The sequence below is a fragment of the Bufo gargarizans genome, chromosome 8 (assembly GCF_014858855.1).
Source record: "Bufo gargarizans isolate SCDJY-AF-19 chromosome 8, ASM1485885v1, whole genome shotgun sequence".
Classification (NCBI taxonomy): domain Eukaryota; kingdom Metazoa; phylum Chordata; class Amphibia; order Anura; family Bufonidae; genus Bufo; species Bufo gargarizans.
In genome coordinates this window covers 183,842,890-183,862,698 of record NC_058087.1, presented here as the reverse complement: position 1 = coordinate 183,862,698, position 19,809 = coordinate 183,842,890, and the positions used below count along the sequence as shown (strand labels likewise).

Sequence of the window (19,809 nt, the reverse complement as noted above, 5' to 3'; positions counted from 1 at the left end):
GAGCGGCCTCCTCTCGTAACTGACAGCAGGGGCTCGTACAGGCGGCTTTTTATTGGGATGAGTCTCAGGAAATCACAGAGCATCAAAAATAATTCACAGGGAACAGTGAGTCACTGACCCGAGAACCGCGTCCTGGAGAGGCGCACGGACATGTCATCTCCAGGCCTACAGGACATGAACTGCACATAGGGGTCTGGAGATGGCAAAAACCTTTATAAGGTTCCCACATAACAGTGACCTCCACAGTGCCCCCATAACAGTGACATCCACAGCTCCCCCATAACAGTGTCATCCACAGTGCCCACATAACAGTGACATCCACAGTGCCCCCATAACAGTGACATCCACAGCGCTCCCATAACAGTGACATCCACAGCGCCCCCATAACAGTGACATCCACAGCGCCCCCATAACAGTGACATCCACAGTGCCCCCATAATAGTGACATCCACAGTGCCCCCATAACAGTGACATCCACAGCGCTCCCATAACAGTGACATCCACAGCGCCCCCATAACAGTGACATCCACAGCGCCCCCATAACAGTGACATCCACGGTGCCTCCATAACAGTGACATCCACGGTGTCCCCATAATAGTGACATCCACAGTGTCCCCATAATAGTGACATCCACAGTGCCCACATAACAGTGACCTCCACAGTGCCCCCATAACAGTGACCTCCACAGTGCCCCCATAACAGTGACCTCCACAGTGCCCCCATAACAGTGACCTCCACAGTGCCCCCATAACAGTGACCTCCACAGTGCCCCCATAACAGTGACATCCACAGTGCCCCCATAACAGTGACATCCACAGTGCCCTCCATAACAGTGACCTCCACAGTGCCCCCATAACAGTGACCTCCACAGTGCCCCCATAACAGTGACATCCACAGCGCCCCCATAACAGTGACATCCACAGTGCCCCATAACAGTGACATCCACAGTGCTCCCATAACAGTGACATCCACAGTGCCCCCATAACAGTGACATCCAGAGTGCCCCCATAACACTGACATCCACAGTGCCCCATAACAGTGACCTCCACAGTGCCCCCATAACAGTGACCTCCACAGTGCCCCCTACAGTGACCTCCCAGTGCCCCATAACAGTGACCTCCACAGTGCCCCATAACAGTGACATCCACAGTGCCCTCCATAACAGTGACCTCCACAGTGCCCCCATAACAGTGACCTCCACAGTGCCCCCATAACAGTGACATCCACAGTGCCCCCATAACAGTGACATCCACAGTGCCCCCATAACAGTGACATCCACAGCGCCCCATAACAGTGACATCCACAGTGCCTCCATAACAGTGACATCCACAGTGCCTCCATAACAGTGACATCCACAGTGCTCCCATAACAGTGACATCCACAGCGCCCCCATAACAGTGACATCCACAGTGCCCCCATAACAGTGACATCCACAGTGCTCCCATAACAGTGACATCCACAGCGCCCCCATAACAGTGACATCCAGAGCGCCCCCATAACAGTGACATCCACAGTGCTCCCATAACAGTGACATCCACAGCGCCCCCATAACAGTGACATCCAGAGCGCCCCCATAACAGTGACATCCACAGTGCTCCCATAACACTGACATCCACAGCGCCCCCCATAACAGTGACATCCACAGTGCCCCCATAACAGTGACATCCACAGCGCCCCCATAACAGGGACATCCACAGTGCCCCCATAACAGTGAACTAACAGAAATAGCACGGTGTTTAATAGGCAGAAAATGCTCAAACCCATATGCAGTTATGCGCATATATACAGGGGAGCAAATCCGGCCCGTTGCTAATAGCGATCCCCAGCAAAATTGCATACAGTGGAGGATGCCTGCAGCGGACCACAAGTACCACAAGAGACATCCTACACAAGATAGCAATCGTGTGAATGTGATAAACAGTATAACAATCTAATAACAAGGACAGGCGCACTCTGCGGTCTTACTAAGCCCTCAAACTGGTGTCAAAATTGAGAGATTAGCCAACATGTCCCACTATGAGAACATGTCTGAGCCCGAGCACCGCGCCAAGGTTTCTCAAGTAGCTCAGGTCCTAACACTCACCTACCTGAGCCGTATGGGCAATACCAGGGGCCAGTGGGCGAATTACAGGAGTGTGAGGACCGACTCACAGACCACTCACCAGTTAACTCCAGCATCGGGAGGAGTCTGCGAGTCCCACTCAAGACTGGCTGGTAAGGCCCAGGCCTCACAGGTGCACCTAAATGTAGCCTGTGGGTGGAAAGCAGGCACATTTAAATTGTTATTGTCCTTGTTATTAGATTGTTATACTGTTTATCACATTCACACGATTGCTATCTTGTGTAGGATGTCCATTGTGGTACTTGTGGTTCGCTGCGGGCATCCTCCACTGTATGCATTTTTGCTGGGGATCGCCATTAGCAACAGGCCACAAGTGCAGGATTTGCTCCCCTGTATATATGTGCATAACTGCATATGGGTTTGAGCACCTCCTGCCTGTTGAACACCGCGCTATTTCTGTTGGTTTGCTTGTATATGGAGGTGTATAAACTCCAATTTAAATGTGCTTGTTTTCCATATACAGGCCACATTTGGGTGCACCTGTGAGGCCTGGGCCTTATCAGCCAGTCTTGAGTGGGACTCGCAGACTCCTCCCTCCTCCCATTGCTGGCATGGTAGATGCTGGAGTTAACTGGTGAGTGGTCTGTGAGTCGGTCCTCACACTCCTGTAATTCTCCCACTGGCCCCTGGTATTGCCCATACGGCTCAGGTAGGGGAATGTTAGGACCCGAGCTACTTGAGAAACCTTGGCGAGGTGCTCGGGCTCAGACATGTCCTCATAGTGGGACATGTTGGCTAATCTGTCAATTTTAACACCAGTTTGAGGGCTTAGTAAGATCGCAGAGTGCACCTGTCCTTGTTATTAGACCCCCATAACAGTGACATCCACAGTGCCCCATAACAGTGACCTCCACAGTGCCCCATAACAGTGACATCCACAGTGCCCCATAACAGTGACATCCACAGAGACCTCCATAACAGTGACATCCACAGTGCCCCCATAACAGTGACATCCACAGTGCCCCATAACAGTGACATCCACAGTGCCCTCCATAACAGTGACATCCACAGTGCCCCCATAACAGTGACATCTAGTGCCCCCATAACAGTGACATCCACAGCGCCCCATAACAGTGACATCCACAGTGCTCCCATAACACTGACATCCACAGCGCCCCCATAACAGTGACATCCACAGTGCCCCCATAACAGTGACATCACAGTTGCCCCATACAGTGACATCCACAGTGCCCCCATAACAGTGACATCTAGTGCCACCCCATAACAGTGACATCCACAGTGCCCCACTAACAGTGACATCCACAGTGCCCCCGTAACAGTACATCCACGGCCCCGTAACAGTGACATCCCAGTGCCCCATAACATTGACATCCACAGTGCCCCTATAACAGTGACATCCACAGTGCCTCATAACAGTGACATCCACAGTGCCCCTCCATAACAGTGACATCCACAATAGCTCCCCATAACAGTGACATCCACAGGTGCCCCATAACAGTGACATCCACAGTGCCCTCTCCATAACAGTGACATCTAGTGCCCCATAACAGTGACATCCACAGTGCCCCATAACAGTGGACATCCACAGTGCCCCATAACAGTGACATTCCACAGTGCCATCATAACAGTGACATCCACAGTGCCTCATAAAGTGGACATCCACAGTGCCCTCCATAACAGTGGACATCCCAGTGCAGTGACATCTAGTGCCCCCTACAGTGACATCCCAGTGCCCCATAACAGTGACATCCACAGTTCCCCATAACAGTGACATCCACAGTGCCCCATAACAGTGACATTAACTGTGCCCCCATAACGGTGACATCCACTGTGCCTCATACAGTGACATCCACTGTGCCTCATAACAGTGACATCCACAGTGTCTCCATAACAGTGACATCCACAGTGCCCTCCATAACAGTGACATCCACAGTGGCCTCATAACAGTGACATCCACAGTGCCTCCATAACAGTGACATCCACAGGCTCCTCCATAACAGTGACATCCACAGTGCCTCCATAACAGTGACATCCACAGTGCCCCATAACAGTGACATCCACAGGCCCCATAACAGTGACATCCACAGTGCCTCCATAACAGTGACATCCACAGTGCCGCCCATAACAGTGACATCCACAGTGCCCCCATAACAGTGACATCCACAGTGCCTCCATAACAGTGACATCCACAGTGCCCTCCATAACAGTGACATCCACAGTGCCCTCCATAACAGTGACATCCACAGTGCCCCATAACAGTGACATCCACAGTGCCCCATAACAGTGACAATCCACAGTGCCCCATAACAGTGACAACCACAGTGCCCTCCATAACAGTGACATCCACAGTGCCCCCATAACAGTGACATCCACAGTTGCCCCATAACAGTGACATCCACAGTGCCTCCATAACAGTGACATCACAGTGCCCCCATAACAGTGACATCCACAGTGCCTCCATAACAGTGACATCCACAGTGCCCGCCATACAGTGATATCCACAGTGCCCCCATAACAGTGACATCCCAGTGCCTCCATAACAGTGACATCCACAGTGCCCCCATAACAGTGACATCCACAGTGCCCCCATAACAGTGACATCCACAGTGCCCCATAACAGTGACATCCACAGTGCCCCATAACAGTGACATCCCACAGTGCCCCATAACAGTGACATCCACAGTGCCCTCCATAACAGTGACATCCACAGTGCCCCCATAACAGTGACATCCCACACAGTGCCCCCATAACAGTGACATCACAGTGCCCCCATAACAGTGACATCCACAGTGCCCCATAACAGTGACATCCACAGGCCCCCATAACAGTGACATCCACAGTGCCCTCCATAACAGTGACATCCACAGTGCCCCCATAACAGTGACATCCACAGTGCCCTCCATAACAGTGACATCCACAGTGCCCCATAACAGTGACATCACAGTGCCCCCATAACAGTGACATCCACAGTGCCCCCATAACAGTGACATCCACAGTGCCCCCATAACAGTGACATCCACAGTGCCCCATAACAGTGACATCCACAGTGCCCCCATAACAGTGACATCCACAGTGCCCCCATAACAGTGACATCCACAGTGCCCTCCATAACAGTGACATCCACAGTGCCCCCATAACAGTGACATCCACAGTGCCCCCATAACAGTGACATCCACAGTGCCCTCCATAACAGTGACATCCACAGTGCCCCATAACAGTGACATCCACAGTGCCCCCATAACAGTGACATCCACAGTGCCCTCCATAACAGTGACATCCACAGTGCCCCATAACAGTGACATCCACAGTGCCCCATAACAGTGACATCCACAGTGCCCTCCATAACAGTGACATCCACAGTGCCCCCATAACAGTGACATCCACAGTGCCCCATAACAGTGACATCCACAGTGCCCCATAACAGTGACATCCACAGTGCCCCATAACAGTGACATCCACAGTGCCCCCATAACAGTGACATCCACAGTGCCCCCATAACAGTGACATCCACAGTGCCCCATAACAGTGACATCCACAGTGCCCCCATAACAGTGACATCCACAGTGCCCCATAACAGTGACATCCACAGCTGCCCCCATAACAGTGACATCCACAGTGCCTCCATAACAGTGACATCCACAGTGCCCCCATAACAGTGACATCCACAGTGCCCCATAACAGTGACATCCACAGTGCCCCATAACAGTGACATCCACAGTGCCCCCATAACAGTGACATCCACAGTGCCCCCATAACAGTGACATCCACAGCGCCCCTGCTCCCATAACAATGACATCACAGTGCCCCATAACAGTGACATCCACAGCGCCCCATAACAGTGACATCCACAGCGCCTCCATAACAGTGACATCCACAGCGCCCCCATAACAGTGACATCCACAGTGCTCCATAACACTGACATCCACAGTGCCCCATAACAGTGACATCCACAGTGCCTCCATAACAGTGACATCCACAGTGCCCCCATAACAGTGACCTCCACAGCGCCCCCATAACAGTGACATCCACAGTGCCTCATAACAGTGACCTCCACAGCGCCCCCATAACAGTGACATCCACAGTGCCCCCATAACAGTGACCTCCACAGTGCCCCCATAACAGTGACATCCACAGTGCCTCATAACAGTGACCTCCACAGCGCCCCCATGACTAGGTATACTACATTGGGATGGGTAAATGTCAGGAAGCCCGACCATATGATGTGTAATAGAAATCTATAGGTCCAGACTCTCCAGCTGTGCAGAGCCATATAGAAGAAGCTGGAAAATCATGGAATTCAGTTCACGGAGGCAGTAAATGGCTGAGCCGTGTGTAATCCGCATCACAGCAATTATAGACTCCTGGACCTCGCTAACTATGCAAATACCTCCCGGCAATTATAGGCTTCGTAATGCTGAGGCATTGTCTGCATGTCATAGAGAGGGAGCACCATATGACGGGGGGTATGCTGCGCTGCGGGGTGACTGTCACAGTGTCTCGGCTCCCCCACCTTATCAGTGGCGGCTGTTCACTTTCTACAGGCACGAGGGTGGCCGAAATCCATTGCATCCGAATAGTTATAATTCAGTAGAATCACCAGAGTGACGGCGAATGTATTATGAAGCGTGCACCATTTTGAATAAAGTTGCACTAAATTCAAAACCTTGTGCCTGGTCTAAGATTAGGTTAGGCTCTGTTCACACCGGTGTCGGGGGGGGGGGGGTCTGATGCAGTTTCCCTCATAGTCGATGGAAACAATAAAACCACATGCAGGGCTATTCGTCACATCATAACAATGGACACCACAACCGATCCCAATAATCCCTATCATGTCAGTGTGCATCCATCATGCTTTCTGACCTGTGTCGTATACTGGTGTTCTTTGAGCGCTGAAACGTTTCCACTAGACTTTCTGTATCAAATCCTCATGGTCTTCAAGATCTCTGCTTGCTGTCATTCATTAGTAATCCTCATTGCTTACATTCAATCCTGACTTATAAAGAGCCGAAGGTTCACGGCTCATTATAAGGCCTCATGCACATGACCGTTGTGTGCATCCGCGGCCGTTGTGCCGTTTTCCGTTTTTTTCCACGGACCCATTGACTTTCAATGGGTCCGCGGAAAAATCGTAAAATGCACCGTTTGGCATCTGCGTCCGTGATCTGTGTTTCCAGTCCGTGAAAAAAATATGACCTGTCCTATTTTTTTCACGGACAACGGTTCACGGACCCATTCAAGTTAATGGGTCCGTGAAAAATCACAGATGCACACAAGATTGTCATCCGCGTCCGTGATCAGTGTCCGTGATCCGTGTCCGTTTTTTCCTATCATTTCAAAGGCAAACTTGACTTAGATTTTTTTTTTTCATTTTTCATGTCCGTGGATCCTCCAAAAATCAAGGAAGACCCACGGAAGAAAAAACGGACACGGATCACGGAACAACGAAAACCGGTTTTGCGGACCGCAAAAAAAATTGTCCGTGTGCATGAGGCCTAAGGTCCAGCTCTGATAGCTTACTGTAAGGGTCAGTTCACACTGTGGATTTTACAGTGGAATTTTGGTGCGGACAACCACGCCAACATTTCTCCGAAAACGCACCAGTGGCCCTGTCCTTTCTGCCTTCCATTAATTTCAATGGGAGACAGCACTGAGGATCGCGGAGCAGCTGCTTAAAACCACGGCTGTTCCAAAACAGGACATGTCCCATCTCGGTGCAGCCACGGTTATAAGCCACTGTTTCACGATCCCCAGCCTTGCCCCCCCCCCTATTGAGATGTATGGGACGCAGCAAGGACGCAGACGCAGGCAGGTTTTCACCAGAATTTCAGCGTGGCTGTCAGTGCCAAAATTCCGCTGCAGTGTGAACATCCTCTAAGGGTAGATTCAGACGCGGCAGATTTTTGTTGCAAAAAGTTCTGCCACTAAAAATCAGATCTGAATGGGGTTGATTTGGCGGCAAGCACGTGGATTTCTGTGAGCCCATTCAGATGAATGTAAGAGTAGCCAAAATTTATGCAAGAAATCTGCTGTGCGTCTCATGAGAAATTAACAGAGACATTACAGTATATGGGAAAATTGTATAGCTTTCCATTAAATAACAATATAACTTTACCTAATTATTTCCCCCCGTGGATCTAATAAAAGGAAAATCCAATAACCCAGCGTTTACTTCATTTATAGCCGTGTCCTATGCCGGACTGTACTGCCCTGAACCAGACAGACGGCAGGTAAGTATCACCCAGATGGGATGTCCAGGATTAGCAATACTGTATCCTTTGTTTTCCCAGAAACGGTGCCACACTTGACCCTTGGCCATGTCTGGTATTGCAGCTTGTATTCGCTTGGATAAGTCTGAGCTGCAATACCAGATATAACCCATGGATAGGTGTGGTGCTGTTTCTGCCCAAAAAAAATAAAAGGCGGACCCTTTTTCTTATCCTGGACATCCCCTTTTAATGAATGGATTATTTATTGACCTCATGGGGTGAAGTCAACCGTGATTTCATATTTTTCCAGTTGGCATCTGTGCTTACAATATATTTTTAGCAGTTAATATCAAGACTGCTTTGCATAAAGAAAGAGGACGCTGAGAAAGGAAGTCCACTGGGATCCCAGAAGCTGTCGTCGCCCCGTGCTTCGCCCGCACAGCTGAAGACACCCACGCTAGCTCCGATAAGATATTACATTCCTGGAGCCGTTCTCTTCCTGCCCTGACAGACAGCTCAGACTTTTCTTGAAGACACCCAGGACCACCTTAATTTTTATGTATTGAAATCCAAAATTTCTTGAGCTTGAGGGTTACTTCTGGTGGGTTCCATATTTATGCTTCTGTGTCAGGAGCCAACAATCTCTTTAGGTCAAGGAGACTTGTGAGGCCAGTGTCACGGGAACTCGTGGTCACGCCCGTCGTAAGCATGATGGATGCCTGGTATACCACCTAAAACCAGGTACTTTAGTTTGTGCTTTCACCCCCTGATGTCCCTTCCCCATATGCGTCTCTCCCCTCATTTCTGATTGGTTCCACTAGGTCATCATGGGTAGCAAAAGTAAAGATAACCTATATACAAGGACCATATGGCCTACTAAAACTAGGGGTGGATGGGGTACTTATACACTTCTACCAATGGCAGCAGAGATCTGACACAGAGGTTGTAAAGCGCCCGTGTCAGATCTCATCACAACTGACCAAAGTACTGAGCATTGACCTTCTTTTTTTCTCAAAAATAGGCAGGATAATTTTTGGACAAATTGGATCTTTCCTGCTTCCGCTGGTGATATCCACAAAGGCTCAGCTTTATTTCACTATGGTTAGTTCTTCTGTAGAAGCGATTAAAGCAGGGTAGCTCAACTAGAAGGTTGCTCCTTGAAATAGGCTTCAAACTAAGTGGGGATAGTCTTGTAGACTATGAGTAGGAGGTCATGTGTAGAAGGCCATACCAATTACCTCAGAATACCCTTATGAGCTTTCAGAACAGAATTTCTTGCCCCCCAAAAAGGTAAAATACCTCCTTTTTTTATTAAAGTCTCTTGCGAGAATGAAGAGAAGTTAACTGAGCCTATACACAATGTTTTCCACCTTATTAGTTGAGTAGAGTTCATCACCCTTGACCACCTCTTATCAAAGTACTTTCTCATCTACTGAAGTATGACCCTGATAATGGAGATCACTGGTGGATCTGGTTGACATAGTTCTGTGGAAAAAGGCCAATCTTTCCGGAAATCCTTCCTCTCCACCAGTTGGGATCAGAGTTGTCCATGACTTCGATGATGTCCCCTCGTTGAAATGACAGTTCTGAAGCTTTCTCTGAGAAGAAGTTGTACTGAGCCTGGACAAACTGCTTCTTTCTCTGCTGGTAAAGAAAACAGAATATTACTAGTGATGTCTTCATATGACAGATTAGGGGAAAATAGGGACAGCCATGGGTGTGATATATTTGGCCCATGCCGACCATGTTCAAATATTCAAATTCTTCGCTGTATATTCTTAAGTATAGATTGCTGTTTATATGTTTTGTAAGTTCTTGTGAAAGACACATGACTCAAGAGAGCACAGAAAAAAAAATCTCGGGGAGCTTAAGGCTATGGCTGCTCCCAGACGTTTCATCTTCCCCAAACACGTGATCACCACCACACCCTATACATTAAGCAGATTCAGCAAAAGACTGCATCAGCCCAGTTTGGCAGAGCTACATAGCCTTCATCAGTGTGGAGGATAGTATGAAAAAAGCAAAACAAAACCCCAAACCTTATAAAAGGATTCTCACATGGATGATCACTCACAATGAGGTGAGGGCTTAGAGCTTGTTTGGTACAAGCTGATATCATTCTGAGGAGTGAAATTCTGATATTGGAATATTGAGGTACTTATCTGTGTCTTGGCCCACCTTAAAACTGAATTCAATAAAATAGGGAGCGTAATGGGCATAAATATCACCCTACATGCTGGCAGAGATTGGTATGACCCATAGAAAAACAAGAAAACACCCTAAAATATTATCAGTATATTCTCACAGGGTTTCATTCACATGGATCCAGGGGTTTACTTTAATGGACAACCATCCTATGCACAACCCCATTTGAGTCTCCTTACTGATAATATCAGCAGCAGTTAATACTTGTTTGGTACAGGCTAATATTCTGAGTAGTGATGTTTCGATATAAGAATATTGGAATACATGTCTGTGTCTAGGCCCAGATTAAAGCTGAGTTCAGAAAATAGGGTACCGTAATGGGCTTAAATACAGTCCTGATCAAAAGTTTAAGACCACTTGAAAAATGGCAAAAAATCATATTTTACATTGTTGGAGCTTAACAAGGTTCCAAGTAGAGCTTCAACATGCAACAAGAAGAAATGGGAGTGAGACAAAACATTTTTTGAGCATTTAATTAATTGAAAATAACGATAAAACTGAAACAGGCTGTTTTTCAGCTGATACAAATTTTAGGATCACATGCCTTTAAAAGGCCAAATCTGTGCAAAGATGTTGATTCGTTGTCGTTTTCTGTCATGTAGTCACACGTTGTGATGGCAAAGGCAAAAAAACTCTCGCTTTTGAACGTGGTCGGGTTGTTGAACTGCATAAGCAGGGTCTCTCACAGCGCGCCATCGCTGCTCAGGTGGGACGCAGTAAGACAGTCATTTGGAATTTCTTAAATTATCCTGAGGGTTATGGAACAAAAAAGTCAAGTGGAAGACCCAAAAAAAGTTCATCAGCACTGAGCCGGAGGATCCAATTGGCTGTCCGTCAAGACACTGGACGATCCTCTTACAGGAGCTGACTGCAGCCCCATAACCATCAGATGGCATCTGAGACTGAAGGGCTTCAAAAACAAAAAACGTCTTCAAAGACCTCGTCTCCTTGAAGGCCACAGAACTGCTCGTTTGGACCTTGCAAGAGAGCACCAAACATGGGACATTCAAAGGTGGAAGAAAGTTTTATTCTCTGATGAGAAAAAATGTAACCTTGATGGTCCTGATGGTTTCCAACGTTACTGGCATGACAAGCAGATCCCACCTGAGATGTTTTTTACGCGCCACAGTGGAGGGGCTGCCATAATGGTCTGGGGTGCTTTTTCCTTCAGTGGAACAATGGAGCTTCAGGAAGTGCAGGGGCATCAAACGGGCGCTGGCTATGTCCAGATGTTACAGAGAGCATTCCTCATGACTGAGGGCCCTCGTCTGTGTGGTAACAAGTTTTTCAACAGGACAACGCTACAGTACACAATGCCCAAGGGACTTCTTCCAGGAGAATAACATCACTCTTTTGGCCCATCCTGCGTGTTCCCCTGATCTAAATCTAATTGAGAACCTTTGGGGATGGATGGCAAGGGAAGTTTACAAAAATGGACAACAGTTCCAGACAGTAGATGGCCTTCGTGCGGCCGTCTTCACCACTTGGAGAAATGTTCCCACTCACCTCATGGAAATGCTTGCATCAAGCATGCCGAAACAATACCGGCGGAGCTACTCATTACTGAGGTCATGTTTGGAAGTTGGATTTCTGTTTTGGGGGGGGGGGTTAGTTTTTTTTGGAGGTGTGGTCCTAAACTTTTGATCAGCTGAAAATCAGCCTGTTTCAGTTTATTCGTTGTTTTCATTAAATTGAATGCTCAAAAAATGTTTTGTCTCACTCCCATTTCTACTTGTTGCATATTGAAGCTCTACTTGGAACCTTGTGAAGATCCAGCCATGCTAAATAGGATTTTCTTGCCATTTTTTCAAGTGGTCTTAAACTTTTGATCAGGACTGTATCACCCCACACGCTGGGAGACATTGGTATTAAGTCTTAGCATTTGTTTAGTACAGGTTGATATTCTAAGAAGCGATGGTGTGTTGTAGTAATATTAGGGTACCTATCTGTGTCTAGGCCCAGGTTAAAGTTAAATCTACTAAATAGGGTACCATAATGGGCACAAATATCACCCCACACACTGAGATAGACATACTGATATAAGAGAACCTTCTGGAAGAAAATACAAAATAATGTTTTAAATATAATGGGGACATGATCATAGATATAGTATGTCTCCGGTCTATTATAGAAGCTCTTGTGTCACTGACTCTTGACAACGTCAATCTCGGCTCATAACTCTCATAATCCTCGTGTGGACTGCAGCCCCGCGGCCGGGGAGGGAGCCTTATTTTTCTTCACTATTGTGATTTAATTATTTGTGAAGTAAAGATGTTAAACATTTGACGTCCTGCCAAGTATAAAGTGATCCTGGAGGACGCCAGTTATAATGAACACGCCTGCTCTTCGCTATCCTGCACTTTTATTACACAGTGTATATGAAATAACACAGGGGCCTGGGGGCGACACAAGACGCTAATCACAGGGCAGGAGATGACGAAAACCCGTGTATCCAAGATGTTAATGTTCTAGTCACGTGTGAAAGCGAAGAGGAATCTGAATACACTTGTTTCGTGTATTTTACTATGTTTTCATGAGAAAGACCCACAGTCTGGTAATTTAAAGGGCCAGTGCATCATATTAATTCCACAGGCCACGCCATCATAAACTACAGGGTACCCAGTGGCAGCATAATGCTACACTCAAACAGCACCAGCATAGTGTGTCATTTACTGTCAATAGGTCCATGCTCTGAGCTGTTTTATATACTGTCCATTGGATATTCCAGAACATTTGATAATCTGGCATCTATTGGGTCTGTTTAACGCCAGCCTAAATATAATCCCTATACATGATGGTGATGAAATAAGAGTTAATATATTTATCATGCCCGAATGCCCCCACCTGTAGCCTCAACCCCTAAGTTCCCATGATCGCATCTGGCGGTAGGCGGCGGCTGTACGATACAAGAAGTGAAACTTCACATATATTTCCATGCTCTCATTTTTATATATAAATGTCCAAAAAATGTGTTTAAAGGATTCTCCTAAGTACTGACTATATCGAGCCGAGTACTAGAAAAACTTGAACTACAAATCCGGGGTGAGGAGAAGGGGGTCTCCAAAGTAACATATACCGTATACAGTGCATACATGAGGATAAATGGCAGGCAAAAGTTGATTATAGTGGAAAATATACCCCCTCTTCCCTCCCCTGGACTATTCTCCATGACTATATAATTTCGTGCACTGTTGTGAACTACAACTCCCAGTGTGCCCTGATGGCCTATGGTTGGAGATTACTTCTGTAAAGAAATGTGGGTGGTAGGTCAAGCTCATAGGAATTTACCAATGCGACCTACAGCAAGTCCTGGGGTTAATGGCTGACAACCCTAAGAGTCCTCATTGCCATGCATAAGGGTTGTCACTTTACTCACACTGGACCATGGATGCTGATGGAAAAAAGAGCTGAAAAACGCTGCTAAAAGCAACACTCCGGGTAAAACTGAAGAACTGTGTTTTGCCTAGTCCACAGACCAGGGGGTGGAGCTTGACACAGAGACTTTCTCTGGTGCGCCTTGTGTCATGCCCCGCCCCCTCAGGCCCTGCACCAAGAATAACACATAAGTATAAGTGTTTTTTTTTATGCTCTTTGCTGTAGTTTTCTTTACTGAGTTACGTTCTGAGAGGTTGAGGTCACTGGCTTTCTTTTCAGTGTTATCATAGGGACATTGGGCCTCAAGCCAACCAATCATAATGCAACTTTTATTTTCATAGGACTGGTAAGAAAACAAAAGATAAGGTCTGACTGGTCACTATGACACACCATGACCCTATGATAATACTGATTTGCTAAAGCACAAGACCTGGAAGGGTTGTTATGGGGACACTAAAAGAGTAGCTTTTTTCCTGCTGGCTTGGACTGGCCCACAGGGTGGGCCCCTGAACAAGGTGGGCCCCTAATATCCCACCCCCTGCACAAGTGGCACATAACACAATAGAATTACTGCACTACATACAGAGCCTATGTTCATAGAAAAAACTTGATAGACTATTAAAGACACAATCAGATAGCTGAGATGACTTCTAGCTGCCAGTGTCCTCTTCTACCCAGGACCGACCTTCTCAAAGTTGCTGCAGGGACCCCCATATTTTACTGCTGTGTGAACAGGTAATATTGGAATGTATCCATACGGTGGGCCCCCAAAATAAATTTTACTGGTGGTCCCTAGGCACCCCAGTCCGACACTGGAGTAACGTTAATATTTTCATAACCAACACCAAACGATAACCGTATGCAAAGATGGGAAAAGAACCAATTCTACCGGACCATAACATGATGCAAGCCTGAAGCTTATTTACAAGCCAATATAATGGTCCCTATATATAGTACTAGGAGTTGAAAGTTTTCATCTCTGTTCCTTTGTGCTGCTGTTTACAAGCACATTCCAGGGTGTAATAAAAGCCCTAGATGAAGATAATTGTCATTATTGTGCTATAAGTCCTCAGCCAATCAGAAGCCAGCATTGTTTTTTATAAGTGACGATCCCTAGCCATATAATGCAGGGAGGTATTCAACCACAAAATTCGCAGTGTAATCATAAAGCTTTTCATGCTTTAGGCATTGTGACCTGCCCATATTGGACACACGGCAGTGCACTCAGTGCACACTTAGGAGAAAACATGTTTTTAGACAACTATAACATGTGCAGTTAACACAGGAGCCCTGGAGCATTTCTGAAAATGTTCTGTGGTATGTCAACTACTATTCTCGGTGTCCCTTATTCTTTCTGATTCTAAAACAGACGGAACCGCAATGGGGTCTGCACATAGGCCTCTATAGTCTCCTGGTTATTAGATGTGTAGCACAAGCTATATGCATTCTTTTTTATCTAAAACAATGATTCCAGATACTGGACTTCTCAGGATAGTAACATGCAATACTCAATTTACAATAAGGAAGAAACATATTTTTAGAAAGCTATAACGTGTGCAGTTAACACAGGAACCCTGGAGCCTTTCTGAGAACTAGGTATATGGAAAAGAAAATGTCAACTAATATTCTCGGTGTCCCTTATTCTTTCTGATTCTAAACAGAAATAAAATGGAACCGCAATGGGGTCTGCAAATAGGCCTCATAAGTCTCCTGGTTATAAGATGTGTAGCACAAGCTGTATGCATTCTTTTTGATCTGAAATAATTGATTCCTGATACTGGGACTTCTCAGGAATAGTAACATGATAAAGACACACTTTTGAGGTTACCACTGCTACCAGGCAGCCTGGATCAGATCCTACTAGTTCTAAAAGTCTGATGTTTCTTGACTGCGTAAATGTTTTGTAGCTGTTTTAACACAGCATTTAAAGTGCGTGTAAAATCAAATAGGGCACAGTTTTCATCCGCCAATCCTACTTCAGGCATTACTTTAGCCTCTGCCAGTATAGTACTAAATTAATACAGGCCACCATAAACATTGCCAGTAGTGGGGAATTTAAGTACCCCAAGGCCCTAAAAGCTTAATATCAGATTTCCTGGCATTAATTTCTGATATTAACTTTATATCAGACAACGGATTACTAAACAGAAAAATGGAAGTGTAATGGGGTCTTCAAATATGCCTCGTAAAGCTTATATTACACTGGCAGATCTCACTGGTGATTGTCGGGAGGGAAGTGTTCCTTTCCAGCAATCGCCTGCTTGTCAGCGGAGGAGACCTCTGCTATTACATGTAGCGATCTCCTCCTCAGTACAGGGACAAATGATCGCTCCTCCCCATACCGAATCATTGTTTGTTGGCAGCAGATCACGATTAGACGCCACAATCTGCTGCCGGCAATACAATGATTTTTGAATCTGTGGCAAAAAAAGATTCCAATTACCCAATGAATAAGCGTTTGCTTGTTCATCGGGTAATCGGTGTCAGTATTACACTGCCAGATCATCACGTACAAGCATTCATGTATGCTAGAGATGATCTGCAAGATTATCTGCCAGTGTTATATAAGCAGTATTTGTCCAGCCGCTCCTTGGCATAAAACAAGCCTTAATGTTTTGACGTACTGGATTTATAATCCAATGTGAAACAGGCACAATAACATGTTTTGATGCAGAACTGGAAGTCTATGTGAAATCTAATAGGACACAGGTTCTCCTCAGCCTCTCCTACCCCAAACCTTACAGTAGTCTCTGTCAGTATTGCACTGGCACAATACAAGCTACCATAAACATCTCCAGTAGTAGGGAATACATTCCAATGTGACACAGGTACTCCCTTAGCCTCTCTTACTCCAAGCATTACTGCCACAATACAAGTTACCATAAAACATCACCAGTAGTGGGGGAAAATAAGTACCCAAAGCCCTAGAAGGTTAAATCAGATTACTAAAAAAATGGAACCGCTATGGGGTCTTCAAATATGCCTCGTAAGTGTCCTGCTTAACAGATGTCAAGTACAATCTAAAGATAATCTGCTAATGAGACTGGCTCCTAACAAATCACCTGTATTTTATTAATTCACCATTTGTATAAACATTCATTAAAATGTTATAAAAAAATACATCAAAATATTATACATTAATTATTGACCCAGGTATATATCATGCGGAGATCACGCATAGAAAATAATAAAAAATATAAAAAATAGCCAAACAGTTTTTTGTAACTGTGTTTTTGGACGGTGCTTCATTTGATAGATGTTATTGTCCATATGTAAATATTAGCAGCTAGTCCTATAGGTCTATTTTTTGATTGACTTGATATTACATATATCCGTGCATTTACCGTATACCTTGCACATTCAGTAGGTAGTGTACACGTGGGGTTTTAATCGCTGCACTGGCTGGCACTCTTAGGCCTCTTTCACACAGGCGTCATGTTTTTTGCCCGGATAAGCGGCAGGTGCGTTGCGGGAAAATGCATGATTTTTCCGCGCGAGTGCAAAACATTGTAATGCGTTTTGCACGCGCGTGAGAAAGATTGGCATTTTTGGTACCCAAAAAACAGAAGTTCGGGTTTGGGATCGGGATTGTGTAGATTGTATTATTTTCCCTTATAACATGGTTATAAGGGAAAATAATAGCATTCTGAATACAGAATGCATAGTACAACAGCGCTGTAGGGGTTAAAAAAATAATAATAATAATTTAACTCACCTTAATCCACTTGCTCGCGCAGCCGGCATCTCCTTCTGTCTTCTTCTTTGCTGTGTACAGGAAAAGGACCTGTGGTGACGTCACTCAGGTCATCACATGGTCCATCACATGATCTTTTTTTACCATGGTGATGGATCATGTGACGGACCATGTGACTGACCGGAGAAACGTCACCACGGGTCCTTTTCCTGTATACAGCAAAGAAGAAGACAGAAGAGATGCCGGCTGCGCGAGCAAGTGGATTAAGGTGAGTTAAATTTTATTTACATTTTTTTAACCCCTCTTGTGCTATTGTACTATGCATTCTGTATTCAGAATGCTATTATTTTCCCTTATAACCATGTTATAAGGAAAAATAATAATGATCGGGTCTCCATCCTGATCGTCTCCTAGCAACCGTGCGTGAAAATCGCACCGCATCCGCACTTGCTTGCGGATGCTTGCGATTTTCACGCAGCCCCATTAATTTCTATGGGGCCTGCGTTACGTGAAAAACGCACAATATAGAGCATGCTGCGATTTTCACGCAACGCACAAGTGTAATGAGTGAAAATCACCGCTCATGTGCACAGCCCCATAGAAATGAATGGGTCCGGATTCAGTGCGAGTGCAATGCGTTCACTTCACGCATCGCACCCGCGCGGAAAATCTCGCCCTGTGTGAAAGGGGCCTTACTCTCACTCTTGCAGCGATTAAAACCCCACGTGTACACTACCTACTGAGTGTGCAAGATATAAATGCACGGATACTGTATGTAATATCAAGTCAATAAAAAAATAGACCTATAGGACTAGCTGCAATTAATCCGATGCTAATATTTACACATGGACAATAACATCTATCGAAATAAATCACCGTCCAAAAACACAGTTACAATAAACTGCTATTTTTTATTATTTTGTATTAGATTTTATGCGTGACCTCCGCGTGATATATACCTGGGTCAATAATTAATGTATAATATTTAGATATATTTTTTAATAACATTTTAAGGAATGTTTATACAAACGGTGAAATCCAATGGGGACACAGGTTGTCCTCAGCATCTTCTACCCCAGGCATTCCAATAGCCTCTGCCGCATAGCACTGACTCCATGCTAGTTCCACTGGAGTATATTTCGCTGTCCTATTTCACTTCTTCGATTTATCGCTCAACCACAGCGGACAGCAGATTACAGTCAGAGATTTCACTTCAATTCTAATGAGTGACAAGGTAATGAAGACGTAATGGCAGCTGTTGTAAATCTAGTCGTGATGGGTACAGACAATATTATATCACCGCTCATCACTGTAGCCTCCCCCCAATGTCGCTACCTTCTCCTCCTCATCTTGTAGGAGCACACGATGGGTTTTGGCGATGGAGTTGGATTTGTAATAGTCCACCAGTTCGTTCAGGGAGGTGAACTTCGTCTCCCACAGGTAGTATGTTCCATTTTGCTCTCTCAGTACTTTGAAGTGCTGGACGTGGTGGCCATAGCTGGAGAGACAATGCAGAACAAACATGAAGACAGTTTATTTGAGACAAGAAGTTTTTGACTTTTTTTGGGTGGATTTTATTCCTACAACATATATTTTTGGAAAATGCAAAAGTATGTTACGTCTCATACTTCAATTTTTGAGAAAAATTAAGGAAGTGGAGTGGCTTTTCTCACTTTGTGATCCCGCAAAATATTCAGGAAATACCAAAACCACAACAAAATCCAAGCTTCGCAAAAAGAGCTTCATTCTGATGATCATGGAAACCAGTCATACTGGAACACAAATATTATGTCCTACTGTTAATGATTAAACCGCGTGATCAGTTCGGAGCTTCCTATAGCCAGGAAAACAAGTAGCAAAAATGCCGCTATTATGAGGTGCAATAAATGTAGTAGTAATAACCATCACCCTGGATAACAACTCCACAACGGAGGCACCTGTGTAGGTGTGTGGCCAGGCATGCTGGGGGATGTAGTTTTTCAATAGGTGGAGACCACTGCTATAAATATATACAGTGGATATAAAAAGTCTACACACCCCTGTTAAAATGTCAGGTTTCTGTGATGTAAAAAAATGAGACAAAGATAAATCATTTCAGAACTTTTTCCACCTTTAATGTGACCTATAAACTGTACAACTCAATTGAAAAACAAACTGAAATCTTTTAGGTGGAGGGAAGAAAACAAAAAAAAACCTAAAATAATGTGGTTGCATAAGTGTGCACACCCTCTTATAACTGGGGATGT

The 19,809-nt window shown here is 45.5% G+C and overlaps 1 protein-coding gene across 4 annotated transcripts in view; it reads right to left on the bottom strand.

Annotated features, from left to right (window-relative positions):
• Positions 1-8,083: 8,083 nt before the first annotated feature.
• The window catches only part of LOC122945586 (GRB2 related adaptor protein), a 47,381-nt gene continuing 35,655 nt past the window's right edge, over positions 8,084-19,809 (bottom strand). Inside the window, exons 5-6 of one of the 4 annotated variants that reach the window (XM_044304665.1) lie at positions 18,899-19,061; positions 8,084-9,933 (exon numbers count right to left, since the gene is read on the bottom strand). In XM_044304665.1, the coding sequence (XP_044160600.1) occupies positions 9,748-9,933; positions 18,899-19,061 (349 nt within the window). In that variant the 3' untranslated portion in view covers positions 8,084-9,747. The remainder of the gene's footprint in view (positions 9,934-18,898; positions 19,062-19,809) is intronic. The other 3 variants (XM_044304666.1, XM_044304667.1, XM_044304668.1) reach the window with 3 other exon arrangements.